Source organism: Lepidochelys kempii, chromosome 2 (assembly GCF_965140285.1).
Source record: "Lepidochelys kempii isolate rLepKem1 chromosome 2, rLepKem1.hap1, whole genome shotgun sequence".
Classification (NCBI taxonomy): Eukaryota; Metazoa; Chordata; order Testudines; family Cheloniidae; genus Lepidochelys; species Lepidochelys kempii.
Genome location: NC_136381.1, coordinates 238,731,924 through 238,750,968, shown reverse-complemented (window position 1 = coordinate 238,750,968; position 19,045 = coordinate 238,731,924). Strand labels below are relative to the sequence as shown.

At 42.5% G+C, this 19,045-nt stretch overlaps 1 protein-coding gene across 3 annotated transcripts in view; it reads right to left on the bottom strand.

Annotated features, from left to right (window-relative positions):
- Positions 1-379: 379 nt before the first annotated feature.
- Positions 380-19,045, bottom strand: part of WAC (WW domain containing adaptor with coiled-coil) — a 117,521-nt gene continuing 98,855 nt past the window's right edge. For 2 of the 3 annotated variants that reach the window (XM_073334355.2, XM_073334357.2), the window contains 4 exons: positions 17,630-17,748; positions 12,343-12,529; positions 10,210-10,337; positions 380-1,376 (listed from right to left, as the gene is read on the bottom strand). In XM_073334355.2, the coding sequence (XP_073190456.1) occupies positions 1,307-1,376; positions 10,210-10,337; positions 12,343-12,529; positions 17,630-17,748 (504 nt within the window). In that variant the 3' untranslated portion in view covers positions 380-1,306. Of the gene's footprint in view, positions 1,377-10,209; positions 10,338-12,342; positions 12,530-17,625; positions 17,749-19,045 lie in introns of all 3 variants that reach the window. The other variant, XM_073334356.2, reaches the window with a different exon arrangement.

Sequence of the window (19,045 nt, the reverse complement as noted above, 5' to 3'; positions counted from 1 at the left end):
TTTTCAAACAGTGGGTTGCTCCAATTACACAAGTTCAGCGTTTTGTGATGGCTAAGAACAGCAGTCAGCACCAGACTTGAACAGTTAGCTACAACACAAACATCCTTCGAAATGAAATGTCATAATAGCAAGACAGGTAAACCAGGAGTTAACATATGACAACTGTTGGGGCGGTGTCTTAATCATCCTTGTTGAATTTTATATTTAATTAAATATTTTATACACAATTTCTTGTTTACAAGTATTAAACAAAACCTCCCTTGAGAAACTATTTCAATTAAGTACAAAAATGTTCAACAAGAATAGTTCTGATAAAGAATCCCCAAATAGACCAAATTCTAATATGCGCTGACCAAAGGAAATGAAAACCAGTGTTCCATTGTTTTAACATGTTTATTACAACAGATACAATTCACATCTGACTAGCTTTTTCCTCTTTCCCCTCCCACAACCATGTTAACATGTTCATTGGGCTATTTCCTTATATTTGAGCAAGTAATGTACTTTCAACACACATGCCCAGCAGTACTATAAGACCATTCTTACAGGGTGCAAATGGAAATACGTTTCAATAATTTATACAAACAGTGGGTTATGCTCAATCACTGCAATTTTAAGCTACTGTACACAGGAATGAAAAGATTATAGAAAAAGTGCCATAGCAACAGTGCCTTAAGAAAGGAGAAAATTAGAAGCATTAAAAAACTGATAAATCAGATTTAGGATTTCTTGGGGAAATGGAACACAGAAAATGAAAAATGTTTCTCTGTAAAACAGAAATGGAGAAGCACTGCTCTTGATTCGGTGCAAGTGTGGAAACAGTTGTTTCATGATATTTTGTACATTACCCAAACTGTTCCAAATTGTTGCAGCCTTACATACAGATCGCCTGGCGCTCGCATTGAATTTTAGGAAATGCAAGATTTCTGAATGATAAATTAACTAAAAAAGAAAGCTAATTTTGCAGACAGGTTTACATGTAAAAGGCTAGGTATTTAGCCACCTCAGCATTGATTAGTTTTGGATGTCTAAGCTCTGATACACATGGCTTCCCATGGCTTCACTCTACAAAACATATTTACAACGTGAAGAATACATCTACAAGAAATCTACATTTCAAGGGTTTTACAAATCATCCTTGTATCTTTCCCCTTGAATTGACTCCCTCCTGTCCCCTTCCCCTTTCATCTCTTTTGCCCAGCTCAATGGTCCGAAGTCTACTCAAATGCAGCTCAAAAATGTTAAGACTGGGCAATCAGTTTTACAGTTCCTGTACTCAAAACTATGTGCAATTATTCACAACTTTTCACACCATGAAGGAATTCTGATTCTTTAGCTTTTCAAGTTCTTTAATTTGTTGCCTCAAAAATAGTATCCTGCAAGACAAAATAGAATCAGATTAGTAGAAGAACTTTCATTATCTTCTTAGATTAATATTCATATTCAATATAAATCACAAACATTTCAGTTAAAACCATGCCTAAATGACACCTTAGTCAAACTAGACATTCATTTCACATGACTTTAACTCTGCTAGACTGATAGATCCTCCTTGGTGAAGTATAGCTACCACAGAATGTCACTGCATAAATCTCAAGTACTTCGATTAATTTTTGTTTTTTAAAAAGGATAAAATTACTGGGTCTAAATACGATTAACATACGTTGACACCTAACCTTAATATACGTAAGTTAAATTAACGTCCAAGGGAACACAAGAGAAGACAATATTCAGTACTTGAATGCTACAGAGAAAAGCATTATGCCTGTATATGGCAGAGTACTATCATGGGTGCTGGACTACAACTTTACTATGCCCTTTAATGAAGGAATATCCTGATACCTCCCTCTCAAGCAGCCCCCCTGCCAGTGCAGTGGGGGAGGGGCATGGCAACACACTCATCTAAACATGCCCTCTCTTGGACAGAGTACTGCCAGAAGCACTGGCCAGACTCTTCATACCCTACTCTTCACCCACAAGCTGGGAGTGGAGGAGCTATTCATGTGCTCTCATTTTTTTAGCACAGCTGTAATGGCCAGACATATTTGGCCAAGTGTATTTTAATTTTATAGTATATTTCTGGCTTTATGTATCATGCAACCGATTCTATCAGTTCTAAACTTATACACTTTCTTACAGTCATGGCATGGTAGAACAGAAACATTTTTAAAGGTTTTTTGTGTTCTACTGTATGGCAAAATACCAGAAGAAAAACAATGGAATCCTTACGGGCAGCAATACAAAAAAGCTCTCATGACTGTTTAATTTTTAGGGCTAACCATTTTGTTGGCATCCCCATTACAGAATGCATTTTCTTCTACTGAACTTACATCAATAGTAACTCAAGTTACATGTGCCTTCGGTTTAGACACTGCTTTTTCAGAACTAATGCATATTTTGTAACTTGGTGCTGAAGTGCAATGGGATTGAATGAATTATGCAGGTACAAAGATCATCATGAACTCTTGTTATACACAAATGTTCCATAATCAGCAGTCATTTTAACAGATACTGAGAAATCGTGCTATTTCAGCAGAATTTTGGTAAATTTTTTTTTTAAATTTATCCAATTAAGGGCAATTCAGATAACTGCCCTTTGAACCTTAATATCTTATAATGCAGACGACAAATAACCAGAGATGCAGTTTAAAACATAACGGACGTGCTTGTGAAATGTTTGGTTTGACAGTGCGCTGCTTTACACACTCCCAAAATGGAAAGGTGTCCTGAAGCTCCAAAAGACATACATGAGGCAAACTCTTGTTCTGCCTAGCGATGAAGCACAGATTTGTTTTTTAAAAACAGGAATTTACGTATTTTGTTTTTCTTCGGTATCTCAGGCTAAAGATCCAAATACCCAGAGATTGTGGAATGCATATATATTAGATATATCAGTTTTTAAAATCCCAGACTTTCACAAAGCTTCCTTTTCTGGACTTGCCATCGGTGCCATCTCTTCCATTCCTTTGTGATGACAGCAAAGGCAAGCTGGCATAAAAAAACAATGTAAAGTTCCCTAGGAACATGTAAATACAGCAAGGTGTCACTTACAGCTATAGATGTACCTTGAATCCTAAGTGTCCAGGGTTTATTCTAAATTTTGCATTTGATTTTAATTTAACTAGAGTAATTTCTTTAAATCTTCTTACTGTTACCTTATGAAGGGCTTAAACACTCCTCCAGAGATGGGCTAGAAATTATCCCTGTAAGCTTTATTTCAGCCATGAGAAGCCAAATTGTTTGTCAAAACAACCATTTACAATAAGAAGATTTAAAGAAACTACTCCAGTTAACTTAAAATCAAATGCAAAATAATTTAGAAAAAACTGTCCATCATGAAAATCTTAAAGTATTTTACAAACTACCCATTTTGTATGCAGGTATCACTTCATGCACCACTGAAATGCAGCCATTTCTGATGTAGAGCACAGCATCTGTTTAACAAATGCACAGCATCACTACAGCTGTTTAGGACAGAAAATGAAAAACAATATATTCAAGTGAAACTGCAGTGAGAATTTTAGTAGTCCGAATTCAAATGGAAGTTAAACAGGAAACCAGGACTAACCTCCTTGATCACAAAAAGCGTCATCTGGTCTAATATTGACCTCAGTTTTGTATCTTATCCTGATGGTACTTTTAATAGCTCAGTGTCCTCAGCATTGTGCAAGGGCAATGAGCCAGTAATTACTCAAAAGGTGAGAATGTCACATACTAAATCACCAGTATTTACTGAAGAATCTTGAAATCTTCTTGGAAGTCTCATCCAAATATTGACAAGAACCAACTTCACTTAGCTTATGAGATCAAATAAGAGCAACTCAACTTGCTGTGCCTCAAGACCTAATCAATACATAAATTATAGAATATCAGAGTTGGAAGGGACCACAGGAGGTCATCTAGTCCAACCCCCTGCTCAAAGCAGGACCAATCCCCAACTAAATCATCCCAGCCAGGGCTTTGTCAAGCCTGACCTTAAAAATATCTAAGGAAGGAGATTCCACCACCTCCCTAGGTAACCCATTCCAGTGCTTTTCTTTTCTATCCATGTAATAAAAAGATGTACAGACATTGCATTGCTGATCTGTTTACTGGAGATTGTCAAAAGGCATCTGTGTGGGAAATACGTAAAATGTATATCAGGGAAAAAATGGTTACCTACCTTTTCATAACTGTTTTTCTTCGAGATGTGTTGCTCATGTCCATTTCATTCTAGGTGTGTGCATGGTTGTCTGAGATTTTTGCCTTAGTGGCATCCGTAGGGCCGGCTATGGGGCTCCCTAGAGTGCTGCGCTCATGTGTTGGTATATCAAGTCGCAGCTGGCCCTACGTCCTCTCAGTTCCTTCTTGCCGACAACTCTGACAGAGGGCAGGAGGACGTGTAATGAAAGGGACATGAGCAACAAATCTCTAAGAACAACAGTTATGTAATGGTAGGTAATCATTTTTCCTTCTTTGAGTGGTTGCCCATGTCGATTCCATTCTAGGTGACTCTCAGGCAGTGTCCATAGATTTGGGCTCGGAGTTCAGTCTTGCAGCTCTGCTCTGCCAAAGCCAGCGTCGTCTCAGCTTGCTGGGTAAGCGCATAATGAGACACAAACGTGTGGACAGATGACCAGGTAGCGGCCCTACAGATCTCTTGGATTGGAACCTGTGCTAGGAAGCCCACTGACAACGCTTATGCCCTAGTCAAGTGTGCCCTCACGATTGCTGGCAAAGGCACCTTCGCCAGCTCACAGCAGTGGCAAATGCAGGCCATGATCCAGGACAAAATCCTCTGAGCAGACATTGGGCAACCTTTTGTTCTATATGCCACTACAACAAACAGCTGCGTTGACTTACGAAATGGCTTTGTTCTATCTATGTAGCAGGCCAGCGCCATCCTGACGTCCAGGGTGTGTAACCTGTGCTTCTTATCTGACGTATGAGGCTTTGGAAAGAAGACGGGTAAGTATATGTTCAGGCCAGTATGAAACTGGGAAACGACCGTGGCAGAAATGCTGGGTGCGGTCGCAACTGGACCTTATCCTTGTAGAAGACCATATAGGGCGGTTCTGAAGTAAGCACCCTGATCTCAGATACCCTGCGGCCGACGTTATCACGACCAGGAATGAAACCTTCCAGGAGAGAGCAGGAAGCAAGAGACTCAAAGGGAGGCCCGATGAGCCTTGACAGCACAAGATTCAGGTCCCAGGGAGGGATGGAAAGCCAAGACAGTGGCCAGGTTGACCTTGACTGATGACAGGGACAAACCTTAGAGTTTGAGGTGCAGCAGATAATCCAGGATCTCCTGCAGCGGAGTCTGCTCAGCCCGGACATGCTCTTCTGAGGCCCAGCACATGAACCTTTTCCGTTTGGCCAGGTAAGCTGCTCTGGTGGAGGGTTTCCTGCTACCCAGCAAAACCTGGGTACAGCCTGAACACGGGCTGAGCATGCCCATTCGTCCGCACTTAGCCATACAGTAGCCAAGCCGTCAAGTGCAGCGCTGCCAGGTTCGGGTGCAAAAGGCTCCACTTGGTTCTGGGAGAGCAGATCTGGTCAGAGGGGCAGCTGCAGTGGGTCAGCTACTGAAAGGCTCAGCAATGTGCCGAACCAGTGCTGGCGAGGCCACGTCAGGGCTACTAGGATAATTCTTGCCCTGTTTTACTTGATCTTCACAAGGACCGGGTGAATCAACAGGACTTGCGGGAAGGCATACATCAGCACCCCCAACTACGGAAAGAGAAAGGCGTCTGATAGGGAGCCACTGTCCATCCCCCAGATCAAACAGAACATGTGGCATTTTCTGTTCTGCCTGGATGCGAACAGGTCCACATGGGGAGTTCCCCCACCTCTGGAAGATTATGCTGACTGCCTCCAGATGGAGGCAACCACTCGTGGCAAGACGAGAAAGGCCTGCTGAAGTGATCTACCAAGAAGTTCCTGGTGCGCAGCTACCAGATAAATGGCATGCCGCACACAAAAACCCTGAAGGCGGAGAGCTTCTTGACAAAGAGTCGAAGACCTGGCACCACCCTGCCTGTTGTTTTAATACATCGCAGCAGTATTGTCCAGCAGGATCTGTACCACCTTTCCCTTCAGGTGGGGCAAGAAAGGCCAGGCGAATCGCTCTGAGCTCCCTGATGTTGATGTGAAGGGCCCAATCGTTCCACAAGCAATGACCCTGGGTGCTCAGCTCACCCAGGCGGGCTCCCCAGCCAAGGTCCAAATCATCGGAGACCAGAGTCAGTGATGGTGACATGAAGGGAACTCCCTCCAACACTGACCCAGGGTCCAACCACCAATCCAGGGATGACTTGATGTGATCAGGCACCCTGACCACCCGGTCTAGGTCGTGCCTGTTGGGGTTGTAGACCAACGCGAGCCACGCTTGTAGAGGCTGGAGATGGAGCTGAGTTTGGCTGACCATGTATGTACACGCAGCCATGGGGCCCAAAAACCACAGGCAGGTGTGAGCCATGGTGAGCAGGTGACTCTTTACATGGGAGACCAGGTCTGATATGGCCTGAAAATGCAGTTCTGGAAGGAAGGCTCTGGCTCATGTGGAGTTGACAACCGCACCAATGAACTCTATTCGTTGGACCAGCGCTAAGTTAGACTTTTTTCTCGTTTATTAACAGGCCCAGGTAGCGGCAGATGGAACAAACCAGATTGAGGCTTCTTTGCACTTGCTCCCGAAACCTGCCCTTCATGAGCCAGTCGTCAAGATATGGAAGTTCTGGAACGCTTGATGTCTCAGGTAAGCAACCACTGGAGCCATACATTTTGTGAACACCCTCAGAGCTGATGAGACACCAAAGGACAGCACCGTGAACTGAAAATGGTATCTTCCCACTATGAAATGGAGGAAACAACTGTGACCTTGGAATATGAAAATAAGTATCCAAGTTGAGGGCGGTGTACCAATCTCATGGATCCAGAGAGGGAATGATCTAGGTCAGGGAGACCATGCGAAACTTCAACTTTCTGAGAGGCTTGTTGAGGCGACGCAGGTACAGAATGGGTCCCCTTTTGCTTTCAGGTTTAGGAAATAGCAGAAAGAAAACCCTTTTCCCTTCATGTCCCAAAGGACCTCTTCCACCGCCCCCGGGTGCAGGACAAGGAGTTGCTCGTCAGAAGGGTCCCTGAAGAGGGATGGGAAAGAAGGGAAGGTGAGAGGGAGGGGCAGCCAATAATTGCAGGGTACAGCCCAAGATACTATGTACAGCACCCAGTGGTCCAAGGCAACCTGCGACCAGGCAAAACTGTAGGGACAAAGACGGTTGAGGAAAGAACAAGGTGGATCCAGTTGCCAACGCACTGGCCTTATTGGAGTGCATGGGTCATGCCAGTGATGACAATGCTCCCTTCACACTGCTCATCTGATGCCATCTCTGCACAACAGCTGGTAGTACTGGGCTTGCTGCATGAGACCCGCTCAGAATTCCCCAGAATTGACTTGGGTGTCACTCTCAAGCACACCTTCAAAACGAGCGCTTCTGACCCCCAGGATGCTTTGCCAGGCTGGGCTGCACGGGTGAGCAGGAAGAGGAAGGGAGGCAACGACTAAAGCTTGTGCTCTATCCCTTCTCCTTGCAGACCCCTGCCCAAGGCTTTGGCGGAGGGGGTGGCCGGAACTGCTTCTGTGCAGACTGTGGCATATGCATGCCCAGCGAGCGAAAGGTGGCCCGAGTGTCCTTTAACCCATTCAACCTCGCATCAGTCTGCTCCAAAAAGAGACAGTTCCCATCGAATGGGAGGTCCTGGACAGAGGTCTGCATTACTTGGGACTGGCCGGCAGACTGAAGCCAAGAGCTGCGCCTCATGATCACTCCCAACGCAACCACCCTAGTTGCCGAGTCTGTCATGACCCACGCCATCTGGAGAAAGCACCTAGCCGCCATACCCTCCTCTACCAGGGTGCCAAACTCCTGGGCCAAACCCTGAGGGACAGACTCCCATAAGTTAAGGAGGGAGTCCCATAAGTTAAAATTGTACCTGCCCAAGAGGGCCTGATGGTTTGCTACCCGGGATTGCAGGCTGGCTGTTGAACAAATTTTTCTCCCCAAACGGTCCAGTCTTTTGGCCTCTTTATTTCTGGGAGTTGAACAGGTGTGCCTCTGCTTGTCCTTTTAGTTGGCAACCAGTGAGCCTGGAGATGGATTGGTATAAAGGTACTCCTACCCTTTGGCCAGGATGAAGTACTCCTTTTCAGCCCTTTTGGAGGTTGGAAAGATGGATGACAGGATTTGCCAAAGAACCTTGGCAATTTTCAGGACCCCGTCATACACTGGTAGTGCAACACATGCCAGGATATAGGCTGAGAGGACACTGAACAAGGTGTCCACCTGCTCAGCCATCTCCTCCACCTCTCGGCCCAAGTTCTCGGCCACCCATCAAAGCAGGGCCTAGAGGTAGTGGTGTTCTTTAAAACTGTCCGGTGGGCTGGCCCTCAAGGGTCGCACAACCGCCTCGTCCGGGGACGAGGACGACTGTACTGCTGGGGGAGGCTCTGGGGCATCATCCCCCATGGGGGAGGGGGTTTTTGGGGTGGGCACGGTTTCCTCTACCCCAACCTCCGAGTGGTTCTCATGCACTGAGCCCAGTGCCGCCAGCTGTTGCTCTGAAGTGGCGGCGGATGAGGACACTCCCTTTGCACCGCTCATCACCGACATGACCCACACACTCCAATAAGGCCACTGTGCTGGCCAATGGCTGTGCGTCAACGTGGCCTCAGGTGCCTAACTGCGCCGGTGGGGTCTTGGCTAGGGGCTGAACTGCCCTTCCATGCTGAAGGAATCCCCTTCCAGTGACCATGGTGCAGCTGTCAACGCTTGTGTCTGCCTGCTGACCATCGCCGTCGGAGACCAGTGTTTGGAGTGGGAGGATTGGTGCCAGGGCTAGGGGGACCGGAATTGTGACGAGGAGTGCTCCCACAAAGCAGGCAACCAAGAACTGCACTGACAGGATGACTGGCGGGAGGGCAAACTGTGCCGGTACTACGGAGACTGGCGCCTTCCCCTAGACAATCCACGTTGAGATGCTGGAGACCACAATCGTGATGCCGGTGACTGAGGATGAGCCCCAGAGGATCTGGGCTGCAATGCCAGAGATATGCGGCACGGAGATCGAGAGTGCTGCCTTGTCTTGGGAGATCGGTGGCGCTCTGCTGCCCTAAGGGTCTTAGCGGCTGGCTTGCCCTTGTAGAGAGCCTTTGCCACTTCCTGCGGCACATGCGGTGCTGGCAGCAGCCTCTGCTCTCTGAGTGCAGGGGAGCTTGAGAAAGCGTCAATACCGCCAGAAGTTTGGGTTCCCTACCGCTGGGAGTCGGTGGTGGATCCTTTAAGGGGCTAAAGGCCCCGACTGGGAAGGCACATCCACCTGGCTCCACAGTGGCAGGATGGCCCGAACTTGGTCCTTCGCCTGATGCCCCGTGGACTTTCTTGCCCCGTGTCCGGGAGCTGTTTTATTTCTGGGCACTGATTCTGGGGGTGCAAGGCCAAGGTACTAGGCAAGTCTTGGCGGGACGGCTCAGAAGTCGGACAAAGGGCAATCTCCATGAGGAGAGCCCACAAATGAATATTCCGCTCTTTGAGTCCTGGGTCAAAATTTTTTACAAATATGATACTTGTCCTTCACATGTGATTCCCCCAAGTACTTGAGGCAGCTGCTGTGGGGTTCACTTACAAGCACAGGCCTGTTACAGTCCGCGCAGGTCTTAAACCCCAGAGACCAGGGCATGCCCCCCCTGAGGCGGCCCTGCTGGGACTCTAACTCCTAACTACTCCAAACCACTACTTAACACTAACTACTACAAAAATCTATCTACAAGGCCCTAAGGCTCGAAATCAGAAGAGACGAAACTGCTAGCCCTTGCTATGCAAGGAAAGGTACTCCGACTAACCAACATGGGCAGCAAGAAATAACTGAGCAGGTGTAGGGCTGGCAGAGCCTGCTATATGGACGCATGAGCGCGGCACTCAAGGGGGCACCACAGCTGGCCCTATGGATACTGCTAAGGCAAAAATCTCCAGCGACCGCGCCTGTGGGCGCACGCGCACCTAGAACGGAATCAATATGAGCAAACACTCAAAGAAGGTAGCTTTTATACTTGAAAAAGACAAATATGCTAAAACTTAAGTTGTCAGTAAATCAATCTCATGCAAAACAGAACACCAGAATGAACAATTTAGAAATAATTTGAAGGTAAGTGCCCCAACAAATTCTTACCTTTGCTCACGCAATGTTGCTTGAATTTCACAAACTCGAACTAAAGATCTTAAATTTTTTAATTCAGTACAAATTTCTGACATATGAACACTTCCCATATTATGGGCTTCCTCACGTAATCTTGATGCCTGTAGAAATTAAATAAAAAATTAATTGAAAGTTAGCTTCTGGATTTTGGGTCACTCACTAGAAGCAAATGGACATAATCCAAGGAAATTGGACTCTTGATTAAAAAGGAATTATAGGGCTTTGAAACAGCAAGGCACATTAAAATTTTAACATGAAAGCTAAATCACAAGAAAACATTAAATTCTATTCTGCAATCTTAATATAAAAACCTAATATGGATCATTTTTGTGCCAGACAAACTTGATCACTGTTGAATTAAATTACAAATGTAATGGGCAAAGGGAACGTCAGTGAAGTACAAATTGCTCTAGATACACTAGAAATATGGGCAGAAAAAAGGAATGTCCAAACTGAAAAAATTACCTGAAACAAAGATGTGATACAAGAGAATTATTTTAAAAGTAGCAGCACTCAGTGTGCTGTCGGGTGAAACATGGACAAGTGTATATATGGATTTCCATACGCATTATGGTGACACAGAAAAAGTACAATTGTAGACAACACAATATCACAGATGAAGGCGACAAGAACTTTTCAAACTGAAGATACATTACTATAGTTTCTGGATACCTTGACACCAGAAAAATGGGGACTGACTGACTTATAGAAAAGAGAAGGGAGTTGGAAGGAACATCAACCGTGGAAGGTTAAAATAAACTATGTATCAGTTGGCCAAACAAGAATGGAGACAATGCCCAGTAAATATTACAAGGACGTAAACATCACGGAGGGAAAGGTCTGTTTGTTTTTAAATGGTATGGAAATGCACACAGCTTGAGACACCCCAGCACCCATAACTCTGTCCTGTGGTGACAACATAAAATAATTTAGGATTAAGGCATATTAGTGTTTGTAGCCCCAGATTAGATTAAACTGATTTTTTAAAAAAAACTTTTTTCCCCTCATGGTGCCACTACAAGGCAGGACACCCAAATAACTTTAAGCCTAACTGTGCATTTCCATTTCTTAGTAGGTCTGATTTCTTTTAAGGGTAACTAATTCAGAATTTTTGCTGGATTCGTAATGCTTAGTTTTGGGATAATATTTTTTAACCCTTAAGATACTGATATGCTCATCCATAACTCCAATTTAACAACGTGGATAGGCATATTTTATATATAAATAATGCAAATAAATAGATTGATAGTAGTCTGAAACAGCACAAGGACTCTATTGTCTCACAGCTATACCTGAACTGTTATGAGAGCACTAAAATGGTAGAAAGGGAGAGGAGAGCAGAAATTCAGATGTAGATTTTTATGTTTGAAAATTGTGTATCCATGTATGGCATCCCAATGGTCTAAATGTGCAAGATTATGAAGGTTTCTCCTATAGCAGGGGTAGGCAACCTATGGCATGTGTGCCAAAGGCAGCACACGAGCTGATTTTCATGGCACTCACACTGCCTGGGTCCTGGCCACCAGCCCCCGGGGGGGCTCTGCATTTTAATTTAATTTTAAATGAAACTTCTTAAACATTTTAAAAACCTTATTTAGTTTACATACAACAATAGTTTAATTATATATTACAGACTTATAGAAGGAGGCCTTCTAAAAATGTTAAAATGTATTACTGGCACGTGAAACCTTAAATTAGAGTTAATAAATGAAGACTCGGCACACCACTTCTGAAAGGTTGCCGACCCCTGTCCGAAAGCCTGTTTTTTCCCTATTACAACTGCATTATCAATGCAGCCATGTGCAGAAACAGTTCTGAAAATTTTTCAAAGCTCAAATACAAACTTAATAGTTCTACCAAATAAATGAGTTTTGATGTTACCCAGGGCTTAAAAAATCACTAGCTTTCATAACAACCACAACTGCACCTGTTCCACAGGACGTTTTTATTTGAACAGCTAAATAACTGCATGATAGTAATTTTGCATTCACAGATATTTCTGGCTAACAGAGACATTCCAAGTAATAAAATGTTACGGTGTTAAGACAGACTTAGTACCTTCAAAGGAAAATCTACATTTTTAACAGAATCTGAATGTGTACCCACCTGCTTTTCTGCATGATCTGCAGGCCAGCCTTGAACATGTTTTATGAGATTTTCATTGAAGTGTGCCGCTAGTGTAGGTGTCAATGAACACGTAGGCCGAACAGATGCATTCTGTGGTGTAGCTGCTGAATTTGATGCACTTGTGCTGGAGGTATGATTTGGAGCTGGTGATGGACTTCTCTGACTACTGGAAGAAGGAAACAAAGATTAAAAAGCACAGGCTTTCAAAATGTTTATAAATCTGTTGCGAATGAGTTAAACCTCTACAAACTTTACAGCATCCAGCCACAAGCAGCATTATAAGATAATCAAAACTGATACTCTAACCACTTTTAAGTCCTATGGCACTGTTCACAAGAGTATGGTCTTTGTGTCCTTGTTATGTTCTGATAATTACATTTTTCTTAACATTTCTACTGGGCATATCATTCTTTTCTTCTTGTCCTAAACTATTTCACTGTTAGTTGTTTTAGACATCTGTGTGCGACCCTAGATGTGGCTGCATTTCAGGGGTGAATGGAGTGTGTATATGCACACTTTTTACCTATATATAAATGTTTATAAAGAGCTTCAAAACAATCCGAGATGTAATGTAAGAAGTCATGATCATTCAGCAAAAAGTGTTTGAGTCCTGATGAACATGGTCACCACTGAGTACTCAGTCACCTTTGCTTATTGCTCTGAGACCAAGATTCAATACATGGCTGCCTGGTGACCTATCAAGACACCTTGAGTGAAGCTAAATCACTCCTTGAGGCCAGGAATTCCAACAAAAAAGAGCACTCGGGGGTGAATACCAAGTTCCACAAACCATAGAACCCAGATAAGCTCTTCTGGACAATAAATTCTCTTCTTTTTTGTAGTGCACCATGAATACTTATGGTACTGTAGAAAAGAGGCTGCATCTATTATCTTGGAAGGACTGTGATATTAGCTTTCAGTGTCCTAGTGTAGCTAATACTCCTCTATTCCTTTTCCCTCTTAACTTCCATCTTGGCTAGTGAGACTCCTGTTCACTTGGGGAAATCCCCAACAGGATCCTGAACTTGAGGCTCCAGAGCCCCTTACCTTATATCACCTCCTTGAATAAAAACATATAAAAACAAAACAGGATCTCTACTTTTTATATAGCCATTGGTTTCCTAATTTTTATATTTATAAAAAATAAGGGTTTTGTCCACCATGGTAAACCAAACTTGTGCGTCCCCCCAACCCCAAATTGCAAAGATACCATTAAAGGGAAAATCCTAATGCAACCTTAACTAGGGAACCAAAATCAATGCCTCCATAATTAGAAGTATCAATTATTCTCAAAGCCTATTCTTTATTCTCTAGAATCACAGTTTACTGATAATAGCTCATCTTAACTAATTAGCTTCTCACAGTTTGTATGGCAACTTCCAGCTTATCTGTATGTATGTGTGTGTATATATATCTTCTTACTATATGTTCCATTCTATGCATCCGATGAAGTGGGCGGTAGCCCACGAAAGCTTATGCTCTAATAAATGTGTTAGTCTCTAAGGTGCCACAATTACTCCTGTTCAGTTTACAGAGAGACTTGCATTAGGCCAAATATGCTTGTATAAATGGGAAGACTACTTGACATTCAGAAAGTATGTTTTATGTTCACTTGTTTTTTCATGGAATTCATTATTGTTTCCCTGAATATATAAATACTGAGTTAAAATTTAAAATGTTACCAACATTTGATCTACTATTCTTTACCATATTTTAGTCTTGAAATTATTTAGTAAGGTATTATGAGGGCAGTGGGTTTAAATATTGATTTTATTTTTTAAATTAATCAAACACACTTGAGGAAGGTCATTTTTGGACTAATCTTTTTCCTTCTGTATTCCTGCCATAAAAAGTAATATGTAGATACAGTATAAGTGAAGTGCTTAATTCTGGAAAATGCTTTCTGCGTAGTAAACAAAAATCAAGAATAGACAAAAGCCTGTTTTGCCTCAGTTTTTCCTAATAAGTGCAGGTCATTATTGTAGGTTAAATAGGATTCTTCCCATATTTTTCTTTTAAGAACAGCCCACTGTTCCTGTTCTACTACATCAATGTGAATTATTTCTCACAGCATCATGACCCATAAAAAAAAAAATGGCATAAACCTCTAAAACAATTTTTTTTAAAGTTTTAAAAATCAAAATTAGTCAAAGAATAGCCTAAATGTATCACATGATATTTACAGTATTTTAAGATAATTTAAAAGTTTTAATTCTAAAAGAAACAAACTGGTTTAGATACAGACTGTTACAGGAAAATATAATTATGCATCATTATAAACCCTGAAAAATTAACATGTGGTTATAACTGATCAATCAATTATTCTCAGTTTAGATTATAAAGTTCCTAGGTTCCAGTAGCTACTTAGGTTTTCACTTTACCTGTCAGGCATCATGGATTACCAAGGCATTACAGAAACAAAAGGATGCTCAAGATCTTTATGTCAAAATCACATTATTGCACTTTTAGAATGGTTGGATTTGAGAAAGTTCTCTGGCTTACAACTAACCATTTTGTTTTAATTTACTGGCAACAATGGTAGTTAACTCATTGTTTTGCAAGGGCACCCAGCAATTCATTAATATTCACAGCTGTATTTTCATAATTGAAAATACAAAAAAAAAAGGTATTTTTGGTATAAGAAGCTATGTAAATATAAACTGAGCAAACATACATGCATACAATATAGTCATATTAAATTTCAAGTTCCATTAGAAATTCAGTGGGGAAAGAAAGAAAAGTTTCCAGTTACTATAGTTCCCAGAATATACTGCCTATGAAGATCCACACTTTGGAGTCTCGTGCCCTGGAACATGAGCCACAGAACCATTCAAAGTAGTAAATCTATTCAGGGGTGTACACACAATCATTGGATGCTGCCCTCTGGGACAGTCTATATACACATAGCCATCCGGTCAGCTTTTCTCTCTCTGACAGTAAATTCCAAAGACAAGACAAAGCCCAGGGCAAAGATCAAAATCACTTGAGCTCTGACCTGCAGCAGAACCTTTGGTAACAGAGGAAGTGATGGGGAAAGGCATACAAGAGTCCTTTCCTCTACAGAGTAAAAGAAACATCACACAGTTGAGGACCCTGTCTGCTCTAGAGAGCAGTCTGATACAGATTTGTGATAAACAAGTCCATGTCTAGATGACCCCCACCTGGCAAGAATCAACTTAGGTCACTGAATTTAAGGGGCTGCTCTTGTTGGCCTGACCCCCTTGAAATTCAGGTCGTCTTCACCCCTGCATGATGTAAACCGTAAGAGTCCCATTTCTGAAAGCACCATTTCCACTGACTTTTTTTTGTATGACTGAGTGACAAATCCTCATATCTGTTCAAATACATTGCCACACTGAAACGCTGCACAGCCATGAGAAGTCATCTGATGGTGGTGCTGGGTAAAGATACTTACAAACTAGTCCAGTTACTCTGAATCCTCCACTGGGTGGAATAAAATGCATTTAATTACAGAGACTTCTCCAGACCACAGGACTACTTGCACTCCTATATTTGTAGCTGAAGTGCTTCCAAAAGAACTAGAAGCTGAAAAAGAGCTGGAGTCCACAGAAACTAAGGCAGCTGTTCGCAAACATCGTGTTGACACCCCAAGTGGGTCACACAATCAGCAGATGGGGTCACAGCGATATGTAGTGTGTGGAGGATGCCATTTTGCGCTGCACAGCATGACCTCACATGTACAGTGCATGCCAGTTCATGATGAATGGAGGACGCCATTTTGCTCTTCAAATTGGTGTCCTCCATGTTGACTGAGGAGGAACTACTACATTAAAATGAGGTCATACCCATAAATAATTTGGGAACCGCTGCCCAAACACGTACATTACCCATAAGATATACTTCTATTGTTTTGAAATAAAAAAGACATCCCGAGTGGAGCTGAAAGCCAGTAACCAGCAAAAGGAACGGACTGAAAAGCTTCAGTAAATCAGCTGGTGCTGAAGGACCAGGAACTCCTGACTCACTTCTCTTTCCTCACAAAATTGACCTTGATGGATATAGTCTCCAGAAAAGTTTATCTCTGGTGGCAGCTCTGAGAGATAAAGAAGCCAGAGATTTGAAAGTGATAGGAGAGTGGAACAGAGGAAGGATACAAGTCCATTAATAACACAAAGACTTCAAAGAGGGCATTTGGTGAGAAAGCTCCCACCAGTGCAGACTAAGGATCTGACCATTTCAGATCCAAGAAGATGCCTATTCTCATTCGGCATTCCAAGGGTTTAAGGATGTCACCTACACAAAGATACAATCAGAATCAACTTTCAGATCAGACACCTAATCCAACTTCTAAAATAAATAAATAAATAAATAGGTTTTTTGTTGACCTAGAAGAGTGACTATGCCTTTTCAGAAGCTGGCAGGTCCTAGCCTTAAAGAATTCAGCTGCTCTCCTTCCTGGAGCTGGATCTGAAGCCATTGGATCTTAAGACTCTGAAGACCTTGACTCCACTCCAGATGGCTCCTAAGACAAGTTAATGGTTTCAGAAGTCAAACTTTCGATCAGACATGCTCAAAAGCAGAGAATTCCTTACATGGAGATCTCTCATAGATCCTCTGACTCCAAGTCTTCCTCCAAAAGGAAAGCTTGATGCAAGAGGCAAACACCCCATATGCCTTACCATCACAGGCTAAATGTGTATATACACACCAAGCAAACATGTCAGACAGGGTCTGGACATTGGTGAAAAACATTATGGGCAAAGAAGAGCATTTTGTGAAGCTTGTTTTGTTCTTAATGCATACCTTTAAAGCAACAAAGTCAGTGAACAGAAGCTGTCAACTCACTAAAAACTCACTTAAAAATGAATACCAAAACAAGAAACCACAAACTTCTAAAGCTAATAACCAGTCATGTGCAGAGAACAACATTTGGTTCTGTAACTGCACAGACAGATGAGGAGGAAATGAAGCATGTTTAGAGGGTGGGATCCTTTGTACCCTCAATTCCAGAATGATGAACCAGAATCATTAATGTACACTCCTCAATTTTGCTGCTGTGAATGGTTCTGTGGTTCACCTGGCAGGGCACGTAACTTGTAAAGTGGAGATCTGTGGAGCCAAACAGAAAGGGGTAAAAAATCAAACAAGTTATGTAGCTGTGTCTTTTCTGCAATAGTAGAGCTAATTAATATGCTTACATTGGTCTTAAGTATACCAAAAACCAAGCTCATTAGTGGCACTGAATACAATGTATGTTTTATCCAGAGTAACAGCAACAAAGCAACACAAAAATATTTCAACTTGCCTTGAGCGCTGAAGACTTCGAGGAGAGGCAGGCTCATGGCCTGTCTGCTTGTCAGCTATTACCGGCTGCTGAGGTGCTGACTGTGAAGCTGGTCCTTGCTTTACACCTGGAGTAGTTACCTGCAATGTTCAAAACTTGGGTCAGATTTCCTTTGCATCATAAATCTCAAACATACGAACTAAAGAAAGAAACATGGGAATTACCAGGTACAATCAGATCAAGGATCTCTCTAGCTTGGCAGCTTTCCAGTCCAGTACTTTAAATTTCAGAGAAATAAATATATGTCAAATGTCAAATAAATCCCACTTCTTTTCTGGCTCTAGATTTACAGCCCTTTCACTTCATGCAATGTGTATTTCTTTAAAATTTAACTTGGATAAAAGCCATCTGCTATTTTCCTCAATACCCCACCACTATAGGCACCAATTTCTTTAGATAAATTTGACATCACTCAAACTTCCAATTTTTAATAATTAAAAGAGTTACAATCAAAGATCAACTATCCATTTCCTCCAAAGCACCAATACTGCTTCTAACATGAACTCTGTCGTACTACACTATACTTCACATTGAAGAGGCATTATTTACTATGAATGCCACGATTCAATTTTTTTAAAGTATGTCAAGCCTTTGCCTCTAATACTGTATTTCTATATTTTCGAATAGGGACCTTCAACAGCTTTGAGAATTCTTACACAAACTAGGTAACAACAAGTATGACATCTCTATTAGAAATGGAAAAATTCACATTTTCAAAATAAAAAATGCACATCAGTTTGGCCCCCTGATTGTAACTGTTCTAATGACTATCCCCAAACCAGTAACTAGAGTTCTTTGAGATGAGCCTCTGAATAATCACGCTTATGAAATCAAGGTGCCCAATTGCAAGCCACCGGAATCTTCTGGAGAACAGTGTCTGTTAGAGACACTTGCCTCTCCCTCCCTCTCCTTTCCACAGGGTTCCTTTCAGTTCTTTCCACTAACATGGAAATTCCTAAACTAAGACACTAAAGACAGGAGACAAGTAGGTAGCGACTGTGAATAGGCAGAGGTTCATCTCGAAGAAAGAGGGTACTTACTTTACAGTAACTGGAGGTTTTTTTAGATGTTTTTGTCTGCACTGATCCCTCTGTAAGCATACAGAGCACTCCAGTCGCACAAGCCTGAAATCTTTTAGCCAGCAACATCTGCTGGTGTTGCACATGTGCCATTGTTCACCTTCGCACCCTGTACAATGAGCATACAGAGGGTGAAGCAGCCCCAATCGTCACTCAGTTTCTTCACTAATACAGAATATCCAGGTGAGGACTCTGTATCAAGGGGCAAAGCAGGTGGATCAGGGGATTCAAATGGAAAACAGTATCTTGAACTCCAGTTACTGAAGCTAAGCAAGCTCTCTTCAAGCATTTGTCCAGG